Here is a 15,689-nt window from a genome sequence, read left to right on the forward strand (position 1 = left end):
GTAAAAATTAGTAAAAATTTTCATGCATTAAAAAATTAGTTTAATTAAAAGCATTAATTTTCAATTTTTAAAATAATATTTCAGCATAATAATTCATTTATAGTTTAAAAGTATAAATGCCAGGCACCAAAGAAAATAAATTCTGTTTCCCTTTTAAGATTTAAATCTTTCAAAATGAATTTTTATCTTCTTCTTCTTCTTCATCGTTCTCATTGTTATGTTGGAGTGTTCATATGACTAGACCAATACATGAGATGAACTGCGCAGTGGTTTCCAAATCAGGGAGCTCTCCATATAGTTTTCTTTCTATTGGGGTGATTTGGGGCCAATGTCTTATACGGGCCTCTTGGTAGAGAGAGCAGTTTTGGAGGACGTGGTCGGCATTTTCTGGTGATACTCCACATGGGCAGATTTCACTGGTTCCAATTTTGAGCTTCCGGAACATGTGTTGTCGCATTCTGTTGTGTCCGGTCCTGAGTCGAAAGATTAGACGTTGGTCTTGTCGGGATAGCTTATAGTAAGCATCATCTTTCTTGTGATTTGGATGGGAGCTCGTCCATTTCTCATTTATTTTATCTACAATTAATTTCTTCATTTCTTCTGGATAGAGAGCAGAGTTTACTTGTGAGTTTGTTCTCCCACTCTTGGCGAGTGTGTCAGCCTTCTCATTTCCTGCTAGTTGTATGTGAGCTGGTATCCATTGAATGACGGTTTTTTTGCTGTTGTGGTTGAGCTTTTTGAGTGCTGTTCTGAGGTTTTTAATACAAGGGGAATCAGAGTTTTGCAGGCTTTGGAGGGTTGTTTTTGCGTCTGTTAGAAAGACAATCTGACTGTGAGGGGAACTTGGATGATTTGCTAGCATGGTAGCAGCTAGTGCTAGTGCTTCCCTTTCTGCTCTGTGACTGTCAGAGAGCTCTCCAGTTGCAAAGGATTTTTCTAGTTTTCCTCCATCTGGCCATTCGATAAGTATTCCAGCTCCTCCATTTGTGGTGGCTTTATGGGATGAGCCATCTGTGTAAACTCTGATCCACTGATTGCTAGGGTAATTGGTATGTAGAAAACAGTTCACTATTTCCTTGAGCTCTGTTGGTCTGTAATCAGATTTTCTTTTTATTTTTTCAATATGGTCCCTTATAGTAGGAAGAGGGCTTTCGTCCCAGGGTGGAGATTCATTATAGTGTTTCGAGGATTCCAGAGTAATTTTTTCAAGTTGGTGTTTCTTTTTTAGGTTTAGAGATTCCTGTATGAAATTGGTCCTTTTGAGACGGTTTTTTGTGCCAGTTTTGTGGATTTTTGTTCTGAGTGGGTGCCTCTCCAAGGTTTCCAATTTAGTGAATTGGGAAAGGATTTTTATTTCTCTTCTTTCATCCAGAGAGATCAGGGCAGCGGTTTCCTCCATAGCTCTTATGGGTGTTGTTTTGATTGCTCCTGTCATTATCCTTAGACCAATATTTTGAACCTTGTCTATTTTTCTTAGGTTAGTTTGGGCTGCTGAGCCCCATGCTGTGGCACCATATTCTAGTACAGGTCTTACATAACTGGTATAGGTCTTTTTCAGGATGTTGTGATTAGCTCCCCAATCTGTGCCAGCTAATTTTTTCAAGAAGGATAGTCTCTGGATGCCTTTACTCTGTGTTTTATCTATTTGGTTTTTCCAGGTTAGTCTCGGGTCATAGGTGACTCCAAGATAAGTAGGGCTGTCATTTTTTTCTAAAGCTTCCTTATCTAATGTTAATTTTATTGTTTGTTGTTTTGTTGACAGTGAGAATATGGTATATGTTGTCTTTTTTGTGTTAATGGACATGCCCCAGTCTTTGGACCAATTATTGAGTTTATCAAGAGCATCTTGTAATCGAAATTTCGATGTTCCTACATATTCTTCTGTGCTAATTAAGGCAAGGTCATCTGCATACATGCTGCTCTTAACTTTTTTGGGTAGGTTTTGATTTAGATCGTTTATGAATATTAGGAAAAGTGTTGGGGATAGGACTCCTCCTTGGGGGACACCATTTTTTATACCCACTGTGTGGCTTCTTTGTCCTTGCATGCAAACTAAGGCTTTTCTATTATTTAGGTATTCCTTTATCCAGTTGTACATTCTGTGGGATATGTGATGCTGGATTAGCTTGAGCAAGAGACCTTGTTCCCAGACTTTGTCAAATGCTTTTTCTAAGTCAACCCACACAATTGTTGTTGGTTTCTTTTCTTGAAAGCCGTCTTCTATTTCTTGTGTGATGAAGGCAATTTGATCTTCTGTTGATCTGCCTTTTCTAAAGCCAGCCTGGGCTTCAGTGAGTAGGTTATTTGACTCAAGGATCCATGTCAGCCTTCTATTTATCACTCTTTCCATCAGTTTGCAGGTACAGCTAGTGAGGCTGATGGGACGGTAGCTATCCAGTTTATTTCTTGGCTTGCCGTGCTTTAGTATAGGGATCATAATGGCTTTTTTCCAGATGTTTGGAATTCTGCCTGATTTCCAGCTAGCATTGAATAATTGTAGCAGTTTTCTTTTGGCTTGAGGACCCAAGTGAAGAAGCATGTCATTTGATATTTTGTCTGGGCCCGGGGCTTGTTTTGGTTTGAGGGCTTTTAGGGATTCATCTAGTTCCTTCATTTTAAGATTAGTGGTCATTCCCAAGGAGTAAGCTGGATTGTTTTCTTTAAATTTATCTTGGATTTCTGAGTTTACATCTTTATTTCTACTTTCATTGATTTGTATTTGTCCTACGCTTTGGAAAAACTTAATGAATTCATTTGCTGCTTCTTGGCCTTTCAGGGGTTTGTTGTCCTTTTCTATTACTATAGGAGTTGTTCTGTTTTCTTCCTGGTTGAGACATTTGGCTATACGCCAGAGTTTGTGGCCATCTTTATCTACGTTTAGTTGTTCTGTTTTTTCATGCCAACTTTTCCTCATGGCGGAAAGGTAATTTTTCCTGAAAACTGCGTTAGCTGCTTTTAGATTTATGTTATTTTCTATACAAGGGTTATTTTCTACTGTGTTTCTGGCTTCAATAGTGGCATTGTGGAGTTGTTGAAGGTGATCAGACCAGTTGGGGATATAATCTTTTCTTGCTCCTCTAGGAATTGATTCCTTAGCTGCTAGGAGGATTGCTTTGGAGAAAGCTGAGAATGACTTATTAACCTGATTTGATTTGCAGTTTATTGAAGTTGTATATAGGTCTGTGAGCTTTGAGAATAGGTGCCAGTTGGCTTTTTTGTAGTTCCATCTGGGGATGGTGGAGTTTTCTGATATTTTGAAGGAGGTATCGATACTGATCAATATGGGTCTGTGGTCGCTGGTGGCTAGCTGGTCTGCAACTTCTCTAGTGCACTTTTTGGATAAGTTGTCTGTTGCAAAGGCTAGATCTGGAGTGGTTGATGTTAGCCAGGCTCTTGAAAAAAAGGTTGGTTTGTCCTCAGGTTTATTTAGCAAGATAAGTCTGTTCTCTGCTTGCCATTCTTCAATTTCTTCTCCCCTGGCATTTGGGTCTGGGTATCCCCAGCTCTGAGAGTGACTATTCATATCTCCTAATATTAGACAGTCTTCTTGGTCAGGTATTTGAATGTGGTCAATCTCTATTTCCTTGTCTGGTGGGAAGTAGCAGTTAAATAGATTAATATTTCCATCTGGGAGAATTAGCTTAGTTCCCATTATTTCTGATTCTGATTCTGAGGAGTTGGGCATAGTTATGTCTGTGGTAGGGATATCATTTTAAATGAGGGTGAGGATTCCTCCTTTGGGTCTGATTTCTCTATCTTGTCTGATGCAGGTGTAGCCTCTAATGGAGAAACGAAGATTACTGTTCAAATGAGTTTCTTGGATGCAAGCTACATCAATTTCTTTCTCATGCAGAAATATTTTTAGAGCTTCTTTTTTCTTTTGGATGCCCTCTGCGTTCCATTGTAAGATTTTTAGACTTTTGGTCTTGGAGTGTTGGCCAGTAGTATTTACTTTCTTGTCCCTGCTCCTGGCTCCACAGGCAGAGATAGAAGAACCACCAGCTCGCTTGTGTGGGCTCCTTCGAGGCGGAGAGCCCGGCCCCCTACCTGCGCGGCGGGATTCCACAGGCAGGACGCCACATCTATTAGAATCGTTACTGAACTCCAACATAGATGAGGTTGCGTGTCAATGTGTTATGCGCCAGGAGGCCCATTGACTCCGACTTCAGCCTGCTTTTCTTTCTGGGTGTGCTCCCATAGCCTTTGATCATCCAAGATCATCTGCAAGGCAGCAGGTGTTTATTTTCGGAGTTTTCTCTCCTAGATGAACTGCTATCCCTAGCTAACGGGTTTCATCTACCCGGGTTTAGAGTTAGAGCGCCCTATACTCGCTTTTTGCAATCATTTCCCTGGATTTCTGAGATGTTTTTAGTAAATATTCTAACCACTGGAATACTTCACCTCATCCTCCATGACTGCAAACCAGTTGGTCCGCGGCTGTTTATTTGCTATTCACAGCTAACCCTTATATCTAAGGGTCTTTCCCCTATCCGCCACCTGGGGACGCACTTGGTAGAAGGTGGTAGCTCCCCCAAGGAATTTTTATCAAACATAAGTTCTTTTTCATTTACAAGTTGTGTTTTGTTTATATATATATTTATTAAGCGTACACTTATATTTCTTTAAATAATAATTATTAACCTTATCCATACATTTAAAATTAATAAAATGTTTTTAAAAAATGAGGCTCATTCTTGTTACAAAATTAGATAAATTGGCTACACACACAAAATATTCTTGACCTACTTCACAGTTAATTTCTGGTAGTGAGCTAGTTATGACTTGGGTCAAAAAACTTAAGACTTTCCCCATCGCAAATAAAAATCAATTTCTCCCCTTCCACTTGTCATAAATTGATAAATTTAGTGCGTTTGAAAATATTTTTTCAAGCATTTTTCAACCATTTAGGTTTTATTTGTGCATTGTGATTTTGAAATTTTTATAGAACTACCTAGTCTCTGTTTTTTCGCTTCCATTTTGTTGTCTTTTAACCTGTGCATCATAATTTCTCTAACAAAGAGTTTTGACTTGATTTGGAAACACCCGCTCCTTTATGCACCCCAGACACATACATGCACTCATATGATATTCTTCGGCTTCTCAATTCAATCCACCACTAACAAAAAGTCACTCTTTTCTTACACATTCCGTACCCGTTCCCATTTCTACATTTCGCTTGATATTTTATTCTCTAATTAAAAAGAAATATATATTTTGTTTTATTAATTAATTGTAATAGTTTATTTGACCCCATTTGAATGTAGCAAAATGACAACAGATCTAGATTAATCTTTTTAATGTATTAGGATTAGTTTTCTTTTTTTTTTTTACAGTGTTATGAAGTACCATCACTTGCTCTCTTCCTTTTTCTCTCTCTCAAAATAAAAAAAAAAGATCTATCTCATTAATGCTATTAGGATTGGTTTTGTTTTTTATTTAGGCCGCTTCTAATGTTATGAAGTACCATCACTTGCTCTCTTCCTTTTTCTCTCTCTCAAAATAAAAAAAAAAGATCTATCTCATTAATGCTATTAGGATTGGTTTTGTTTTTTATTTAGGCCGCTTCTAATGTTATGAAGTACCATCACTTGCTCTCTTCCTTTTTCTCTCTCTCAAAATAAAAAAAAAAGATCTATCTCATTAATGCTATTAGGATTGGTTTTGTTTTTTATTTAGGCCGCTTCTAAAAGGAAGTGAAAATGGCAAAAGGCATATTAAAAATAAGTAGACTTAGAGAAAAAGAAAAATATTGCTTTAAAATATAGAATTCGTGATATTTATTTTAAAATACTTTATATGTGAATGGCCTTTAGGGGAAATGCTCAGTTGCGTCACTAGGGGGGTGCGGTCCGCACCCAAGCAAAAAAATGCAATTTGTAATAACTAACAATAACAACATGTTTTTCTCTATTTATAAATATATCTATGAACATTTTATTTTAAGTTTCGGCTAAACATATTTTTTAAAAATTAAATTCTATCAGAATGTCCAAAACATAGCATCTAACTTTATATCACAAACAAAAGGTGAAAGCCTACTTTCGGTTGTATGCTAGCTGCATGAACACTGCTTTGATTATAAAAATATATTAAAGAATATATTTTATAGAAATTAATGAAGTAGTGCCTACTATATATATAGCTTGCATCGAAATACAAGATGTCAACCAATAATCACTGTTTATCAAATGACGACATTGTTCAGGCATAAAATATTTCACAAATCTCACATGCCATTAATGTAAATACTGCAGAACTGGAAAGTAACTAAGTGGCAATTGAGATAGCTAAAGTTGAATATGTAATTTCAGAAGTTGATTGTAAAAGCTCTAGTCAAGATCAAGGAAATGTTACAATGAGCCAGTCGAATGATATAGACTTCAATATTTTAGGGGCATGTTCTTCTTGGCATGAGCCTAATTCACATAATTAATGAAGAAATTATCCAGAGCTTAAGGAAAAGTACACCAGTTGTCGAAAAAATGGTTCTATAAAAGGCTTATTAAAGTAAACGAACTAGTCACTTAATAGCATCCAATTCTATAGAAATTAAATAGAAATGCACAGTTTCATTTAATAGGTGGTGGAAATAAAGTCTAAAATTGGAATATTAAAAAACGTATGAAGAATATTCACCTGGATTGGAAAATAAAGGCACCCTGCTACAAATACAAATAAAAGGGAACTCGTTGCTACGATTGATGTAAACAAAATGGGCGGATATATTGCACAGATTGTTTTAATAAAACCAGAATTATTGACTTTTTTTGACTATGTTAACGACGTATCTTAATTGAATAAAGAATTATTTCTTTGATATGATGGAAATATAAACAAAATCCATAACTGAAAAGTACATAGATATCTATAATGTTTAAAAGTTTATAGACGTTTTAGAAAACATAGTTAAACATAGTTAAGTCAGAATGACTGTAAGAATCTTTGTATTTTGCTTGACAGCACAGCTGACATAGCAGACACTGATCAGATTTAGAAGTTATAAGATGTTAAAGAAGAAAAAAGCTGATGAGATGAACTTAATACCTTAACCCTTAAGGCGCGTGTTTAGCCTCCATTGTTTATGCACTCATTGTAAAACAGCTCAGCACTTTAAAGGTTAAATTGTTTAGAAACAGGTAGTGATGGGAACTAAACTAACTTTTAAAAGTTAAACTAAAACTAGTTTTCAACTAAAATAAAGTAGTTAAACTAAAAAGTTTATCATGAATTTCAAAATATGTCTGTGGCATTTTACGTCTCGTGAGACGATCTTTTCCCTTTGCAACTTCTTGTGTGACTAAAGAGGCCAATCCTTGATACACAGCTGCGATCACAGGTTGGGCATATAAAATCACCAGGCGCCATTGCATTTTCACCCTTCTTTCTGCTTCTGTTGTGTATGACATCTGCAATCTGTGACCCTTCCTTTATGCTCTCTCTCCATGCGGATCTGTCCAGTGCCACCTCTTCCCAGTTGCCAGTGTCGATTTTGAAGAGCTTCATGTCGCGTTTGCATACATCCGTATAACGTAAAAGTGGGCGACCAGCGGCTCTCCTGCCTTCAATTAGATCGCCATACAGGATGTCCTGTGGAAGTCGACCTACTGGCATTCTACGAACGTGGCCAAGCCAGCCAAGGCGTCTGCTGCTGATAACAGAGCGGATGTCCTGGCATCCTGCTCTATGTAGCATTTCCTCATTTGTTATCTTATCTTGCCACCTTATTTTAAAGATCCGCCTTAGGCATCGGAGGTGGAAGACATTCAGCTTTTTTTCCTGCCATGAGTAGGTTGACCATGTTTCACTTCCGTACAGCAAGGTGCTCAACACACAGGTCCGGTAGACTAGGGCTTTAGTACTGCTACTCAGCAATATGTTGTCCCAGACTCTTTTCTGCAACCGTGACATGGTGGCCATTGCCTTGGCTATTCTGTTGTTTATGTCTTTATCCAGTAGAGTGTTGTTGGATATGATGGAGCCAAGGTAACAAAAGTGATCAACAATTTCTAGTGGTTGGCCATTAATGCTTACTTGAGGTGCAGTGTTTGTGTTTTGGACAAGTATCTTAGTCTTGCTTTGACTGATGTTTAAGCCGAACTTCTGGCAAGCAGCAGATAGTTTGTCAACCATGGACTGTAGCTGAATATCAGAATCAGCCACAATAGCTGCATCATCAGCATACAGGAGTTCCCTGACGAGTAGCTTCCTAACCTTGGTTTTTGCCCGCAGCCTTGATACATTAAATAGTTTTCCAGAGGATCTTGTATGGAGAAACACACCTTCGTTTATGTCGCTGTACGCATAATGCAGTAGACAGGAGAAGAATATGCCAAACAGAGTAGGTGCGAGCACACATCCCTGCTTGACACCACTGCAAACCTCAAAAGGTGCTGATTGGGCTCCATTGAATTTGACAGTACATTTAGTTTCCTCGTGAAAACATTCAATTAACTTCAGTAGTTTGGGAGGGCAACCTATTTTCCTCAGGAGTTTGAAAAGGCCACTTCTGCTGACCATGTCAAAAGCTTTAGTCAGATCGACAAAAACAATGTAAAGGGGTCTGTCTCTCTCTCTAAATTTCTCCTGCAGTAGTCGTAGAGAAGATATCATGTCTATAGTGGACCTACCACTCCTGAATCCACACTGAGACTCTAGAAGCTATCACTTGCAGCCTGGATAGTGCCACTCTAGCAAAGATCTTGCCCACTATACTGAGGAGAGAGATACCCCTATAGTTGTTGCAATCACTCCGATCCCCTTTGTTCTTGTATATTGTGACTATAGTTGCGTCACGCATGTCCTGTGGGACATGACCTGTTTCCCAACAGCGGCAGAGGAGAATATAGAGTTCAGGGAGCAGGAGTGATTCGTTGACTTTCACTACTTCCACTGGGATACCATCACTCCCAGGAGATTTTCTATTTTTTAAGCAGTTAATTGCTTTTTTGAGGTCACTAAGGCTCGGAAGCTCATCTAGGCATTCCAGTACTGGAAGATCTGGTAGAGAAGCCAGGGCGACATCGTCTACTGCATTCTGTGTGGCATAGACTTCGAGGTAGTGTTCTGTCCATCGTTCTAGCTGCTTGGTTTGATCTGTAATTTTTTCTCCTGATTTGGATAGAAGGGGGGGCAGGCTTAGACACTGCTGGACCTAGGGCCGCTTTAATGACATCAAATAGAGCTTTGCTATTTCCTGAGTGGAGACTGTCTTGGATTCTGTTGCAGGTATCCCTCCAGAAGTTGTTAGCACATTTTCTAGCCATTTGTTTTGCCTCTTTATTAGCACTTTTGAAGGCCTCCAGAGATTTTGGATTAGGCTTTGTCTTGTGAGCGAGGTGTGCAGATCGTTTTTTCTCGATGCAAGGTTCCATATGTGCTAGATTCGCCTCAAACCAGTCTACATTTTTGTGTTTTTGAGGCCCAAAGGCGGTGATTGCCGAACTGTAGATTACGTCTCTTAATTTCTCCCATCTGATCGAGATGTCTTCTTCATCACTTAATGAGGGGATTGAACTGTTCAGGAGCTCGCCAAAGAGTGCACACTTCTCTGGGTCACCTACATGGTTGACGTTAATTCGCCTAGTTCTGGGTTGAGTGGAAGTGTAAGCCTTCTTGAGAAGTAGTTTGATTTTGCTTAGCACTAGTGAATGGTCTGAGTTGCAGTCCGCACTATGGTATGAACGGGTGTGGATGACACTTTTCAGATCCATCCTTCGGGTGATGCAGAGGTCAAGCTGGTGCCATCTTTTTGAGCGTGGGTGCTGCCAAGAGACTTTATGGCGTTCCTTGCCAGAGAAGAATGTATTTGTTACACACAGTTCATGAGAGCTACAGAACTCAAGTAGCCTTTGGCCATTGTCATTTATTTTGCCAACACCATGAGGTCCCAAGCATTTTGGCCATGCATCATTTCCATCACCAACACGGGCATTAAAGTCTCCATTTATATAGAGGTGCTCGGATTTTGGAATACTTTTAATTACGTCCTCTAGAGCTTGAAAGAATCTGTCTTTGTCCTCTTCTGGTGCAGCAAGGGTTGGTGAGTAAGCACAGATTATATTAACTTTGCCTTGCGGTGATGCAAATTTCATGTGTGCTACTCTTTCATTGCCAATGGGAAACATTGCAATGCAGGGGACGAGACTGTTTCTTATTGCAAAGCCGACGCCATGTATTCTAGGGCTTTGTTCTGGTTTTCCTTGCCAGTAGAATGTATAGTTGCTTTCTGTAAGAGATCCACTGTCTGCCAGTCTGGTTTCTTGCAGGCAGGCCACATCAATGTTTAGTCTGCTGAGTTCTCTGTCGATGATAGCTGTTTGTCGCATGTCGGTGACGAGTTCAGGGTCAGTATTGAAGCCAGGACACATTGTCCGTATGTTCCAGCTTGCTAAACGCATTAATGTTGAGGGTTTTCTTTTCATTTTATTTGCAGGTGCGGGTGAGCAGCTTGCTTTTTGATTTTGTCTTAGCACCAAGCACCCAATGGTGCGGCAAGCTGTGGTGGGATAGCACTTTATTGTCCGAGGGCTGCTCGGCTTAAGGCAGGCAGTAGCTATCCAGTGAGGCTAAAAAGAGTTGGTTACTAACTGTCGATTCTTAGATCTCAATAATAAGTCTTAAGACTATAAAAAGGGTGTAGTTGATGTTCCTGCAGTTAAAAAATTGTTTGCCGCAATGAATTGATCAAAACAACGAAATTTATATAATATTGACCTAACTCAATAATCAGATTCCCACTATAAACAGAAATTAAACACCACCACATGGCTCATAAAAAAAATTCGGAACAATCCCATCATAATATTGCATAGAAGCTTTTAGCAAAAAATGTTTAACATTTTATTATACTGCTACTTTCCATTGCAAATACCGGTATTTAATCCCATGACTTCTACCAGCATCTTACTTTACCCTCTTCAAATGCAGACTGACTAAATAGTTGTTAACTGCATCATTTTTTTGATAATCAAAGTTATTGATATCACATGACCAGAAAACCGGGATGTGCGTTTCAACCCTGACCACATGTTGAAACGTTGTACAAATTTTAATTAAAATTTTTAGTTAGTACTGGTAACTAAAAAAAATTAATTAAACTACGATTTTAAATAAACTTTTTTTTTCTAGTTAAACAATGACCTTTTTTAACTTTTGCCCATCACTAGAAACAGGTGAGCTTCAATGTACGATATGTTGAGCTCAGGGATATAAAAATGCAGCTTCAATGTCTGGAACCATGGAGAAGTAGAGAACATGTTAAGAAGCAACAGAAAAGCTATTTAATACATGTGTATAACATAACATTCACTTCATTTATGTGGTCAACATTCTTTTTTAGAAAATGCTTCTTGCCTAAACTTTTTTGTACTATAGAAAGAAAATTTTCGTTCGGAAATTATAGCCACTAGAGGCTATTGAAAGATTTCTTTTTTTTTAAACGTCTTTCTTTTATTTTTTTAGATGTACTAGAAGGCTAAAGATAAACAATATTTCACAATAGAACCCTTAAGCTTTTGACAAAGTGTTGACCAATTAAGCCTTTTCTTTACCTAATGCATAACACGTTAGCTCAAAATGTTATTGAAAAGGCTCTTTAAAAAAACATGTGATTCAATATAAAAAAAATAATAATGTAAAGATCATCTGTATCTGTGGCACACGGTTAATGAGGTTGTCATGTGGCCAGCACAACGACCAACTGCCTTTACTTTTCCGTAACTAATGTCAGGTACCCATTAGAGCTGGGGGGTTTCAAAGGTGCCTAAAGATCCCGAAATAAAAAGTCCTAGCCTTCACCAGGATTCGAACCTGGTTCAGAAGCCAAGCGCTTTACCACTCAGACTCCGCGCATCTCTATGCATTGATCGTTTTTTAATGCTGAGCTTCGCATTCTAGAAGCAATCATTGATGTAGCAGATAAACCAAAAAGTCTTAATTTCAACAACTGACAAAGTATTGTAGATGTGAGTTTCAAATTTATTAGCGTATTTGATGATTCCCCAAAAGACGACACTGAAAAAGATATACCAAGACTGAGAAGACATCAAAAGACAGAAAATATTTTTGAGGCATCTAAAAATTGTCAGTACGGTACACGATTCATATATCACTAAGAGCTTAAAGAGTATCTCTGAATAATTTAACAAAGCGTTCAACTATTGCTTACCATCTGCGTATATTTGGCGTCATGTAAAATATTTTTTTGAATAAATTAAAGTTAAGAAATATTTGAGATCGACTTCAACTTTTATTGACAAGTTTTCAAGTTTGAAATCCAGAAAAGAAAAAAAAATGCATTTTTGCAAAATTGAGCTATAGATACATTGTAATAGACGGAATTTTAAAATAGAATCGACACTCCTTTTAAAGTTCGTTAACATTTTATTAATGTTGGTAATTATAAAGTATATGTATTATGGCTTAAAGTAAAAAAAATGGAATCCAGGAGGGGAGTGACACCTACTCTAGTGACGCCACTGAAAATGCTAAAAAAAAAATAAAAAGGTTTGATAGAAAGCTTGCGTTTTTTCACAAATAGTAGTCCTCAGGTTACGAATCTGTCAAAAACATTCTTAGTGAGCACCTAGGAGTTAAAAGAAACATGTACACATTTGATGCAGATATGCTTAAGCGATCTCATGATCAACTGTCAGTTAGTCAGTGGTATTTTACAAAATATAAATATTCTAGCCAAACTCTATACCTGATATAGTTTTTAAGGTAGATTTAGATTTAGCTAGTGTATTTTACGTTATGTTTTACATATATATATGTCACGCCTAGTTTCCAATATTTTTACCCCTTTCTTGAAGAATCTTACATTGTTAGAAACTCTAAATTCATGATTCGGTCACTTTAATCTTAAAATATCTTAAAGGATAGCATAGACTTGACAGACCTATAAATATTATTCACAATTATTATAATTTTATTTATATTTTGGGGTTTTAGCTATATCGGCACAATTTAGGCCACGTCGCGCCCATAATGCTTCAAAGGTTATTTCCTTTATAGCTCAGTGCTAAATGTTATACAACTAAGTTGTTAAAAATAAGATCCATTCCATAACTTAAATAGTAAAAATGTATATAATTTAATAAAAATCTGTTGTAAATGTGTATATATTTACCATTATTTTGCCCAATCTCCATATAAATTTTTGTTGTGAACTGATCTGTTCTGGTGTGTCAAAATATCTTAGTGTCCTGCTCAGCGTGTGTGTGTGTAGTTTGTTATTGTGAACTGTTTTGTCATTCTTGTACAATAAAGCCTAGGATCAAGATATGTCTTCCTGTAGTGTATTTTTTAGGTTACTACAAAACCGTGGAAGCTTGCTGTGGGTCACCAATCCTGCCACTCTCTGTAGGTAGCAGAGGCTATACTCTGTCTCAGGTCCGAGCAGGGAATTGGGGTTCCTGACACCGCTTGATTTAGGGCTCTCTTTACTTCTCTGTCTGCCGTTTCGTTTCTCTCTATGCCCACTGTTAGACACCTTATTTATATAGATTAGTTATATAGCGACGCACCATAGAAGACGCATATTGAACGGGACTAGTGACGTTTGGGATATGTTGGGTTAGAGACCGGAAAATCAGTTAGCGATATAATACTCTAGGGTAACCACGTGTTTAGTGACAGAGACTTTTACTGTGGCCTTTTATTAGAATAAATATATGTGAAGTTGTTCATCAGCGTTGACTACATCTCTTTACTAGTTAAAACCGATGTGTTTGTTTTGTCTGGATTGTTGATCGACTACACGGAATACACCCGAACAATAATACCCAAACGCTTGCAGAGTAATTGGTTGAAAATCAACAGTCATCCATAGTTGACCTCAAGACAGCCTGAACAAGCAACATCACACCACATATATCCAGATGAAGGTGGTCAGATGTTATTTAGTAAAAAAGCGGCACCATGTATTCCTGGGCTGTCCCCTCTTCCTCTTTCCTTAGGGTTTCCAGGTTAGGGCTTACCTTATTATGTTGGATGCAAGCTTTCGAGTTTGAGTTTTTAGCACATCTGCACATTTGAGGCCATGTCGTGCCCGTAATCCCTCAAGGGTTACTCTCCCTTCATACCACAAACGCTAAATTTTATATAGTTAAGCCATTAAAACCAATGTAAAACAAATATAGAGTCCAAAGCAGAGTTCATGGGGTTGGATTTACCCCCAATATCCTGGTATCTGGGGCAATCAATAAGGATATGTTCCACGTGGAGACGAGAGTAACAGTACTCATAAAGTAGGGGGTCCTCTCTTTTCAGCACAAAGGTGTGGCCAATCCTAAGTCTGGACATGGTCGTGCTTCCACACCTTGTCAGACCCTTAGATGTGGGCCGCCACCTGACATCCGTCACAATCTAAGTTTGTTGTGGGTCTCAGCTTCCCACCAATCCTGCCACTCTCGATGTGCAGGGAATTTGGGTCCCTGACACCGTTTGATTTAGGGCTCTCTTTACTTCTCTGTCTGCCATTTAATTTCCCTCTATGGCCACATGGGAGGGGATCCAGATGAAGGTGACATCCCTATGGTCAGCTGTTATTTGGTCCAAAAGCTTTAGGCTCTTATGTACCAATGGAATGTCACTCTTCATCCGCCCCAAAGCTTGCAATGCAGATTTTGAGTCGGAGCATATGATAAATTTTCTCCTTTCTGATGCTTTGACGCCCATAAGTGCAAGCGATATTGCATGTAATTCTGCCGTAAAGATGGAGCATCCATCGGGGAGTCTTCCGAAAGGAGCAAGCATACGTGACCTTTACATCCATTTTGGATCTGTCAGTGTAAATGGTGCCACAATCTCCGTAGCTCTCCTGCAGTTCCCTAAAGTGGACTTGTAGTATGCTTGGGTCTGTATTTTCTTTTTTTGAAATTAAGGAGGGATAAATTTAATTTAGGTTTATTCATCAACCATGGAGGCTTCTGTGGGATTTCGATTTTAGAAATTTGGTCAATGGGTGGGGGTTAAATTTTGGATGGATTATCTCATTCAAAGGCCCAAGGGCTGTATGACTTTAGGCCTTCGATTGTATAGTTCTACCTCTGTAGGGTTAAATATGGAGTCGAAAGCTGGGTTCGTGAGGTTGGATTTTAGCTTGACGAGCTTTTTCATTCTTATGTCCATGGGGAGTTCTTCAGCCTCCTCGTGGAGACTTTGGATTGGTGATGTACGAAACGCGCCGAGACAGAGATGCAGGGCAGCATTTTGTGTGGGCTCCAGTATTTTTAGATAAGATTTCCTAGCTGCTCCATATATTATGGATCTATAGTCTAACTTGGATTGGATTAGACTTCGATATAGCAGCAGCAAGGTATCTCTGTCAGCTCCCCAGTCCGTATTGCTGAGTACTTTGAGTATGTTTAACGACTTTTGGCATTTCTTCTTAAGTTCCTTAATGTGGGGGAGAAAATTAAATTTGGAATCTATAGTGAGGCCTAAAAATTTAGTAGTTTTCACAACAGGGATCTTCTTTTTGTGTAAAAATAGTTCATGGTCTGGGTGGATTCCCCTTAAATTACAAAAATGCATGCTGTTTTGGAGTCAGAAAATTTAAAACCATTATCATTCTCCCAATTTTTAATTTTATTTAAACATAGTTGTAATTTTCTTTCTTAAGTGTTCATGTTTTTGCCATATGTAAAAACGACAAAATCATCAACATACAGAGAGCACTCTGCCAG

The 15,689-nt window shown here is 38.3% G+C and overlaps 1 protein-coding gene across 2 annotated transcripts in view; it reads left to right on the forward strand.

The window, feature by feature from the left end:
- LOC106078737 (glyoxalase domain-containing protein 4-like) overlaps nt 1-15,689 on the forward strand; it is a 72,652-nt gene that overhangs the window by 12,836 nt on the left and 44,127 nt on the right. Inside the window, exon 1 of one of the 2 annotated variants that reach the window (XM_056036745.1) lies at nt 6,407-6,414. The exons of the other annotated variant lie outside the window; for it this stretch is intronic. Coding sequence (XP_055892720.1) covers nt 6,411-6,414 — 4 coding nt within the window. The 5' untranslated portion in view covers nt 6,407-6,410. Of the gene's footprint in view, nt 1-6,406; nt 6,415-15,689 lie in introns of those variants that run through there. 2 annotated transcript variants of the gene reach the window in all.

Source organism: Biomphalaria glabrata, chromosome 7 (genome assembly GCF_947242115.1).
Source record: "Biomphalaria glabrata chromosome 7, xgBioGlab47.1, whole genome shotgun sequence".
NCBI classification, from domain to species: domain Eukaryota; kingdom Metazoa; phylum Mollusca; class Gastropoda; family Planorbidae; genus Biomphalaria; species Biomphalaria glabrata.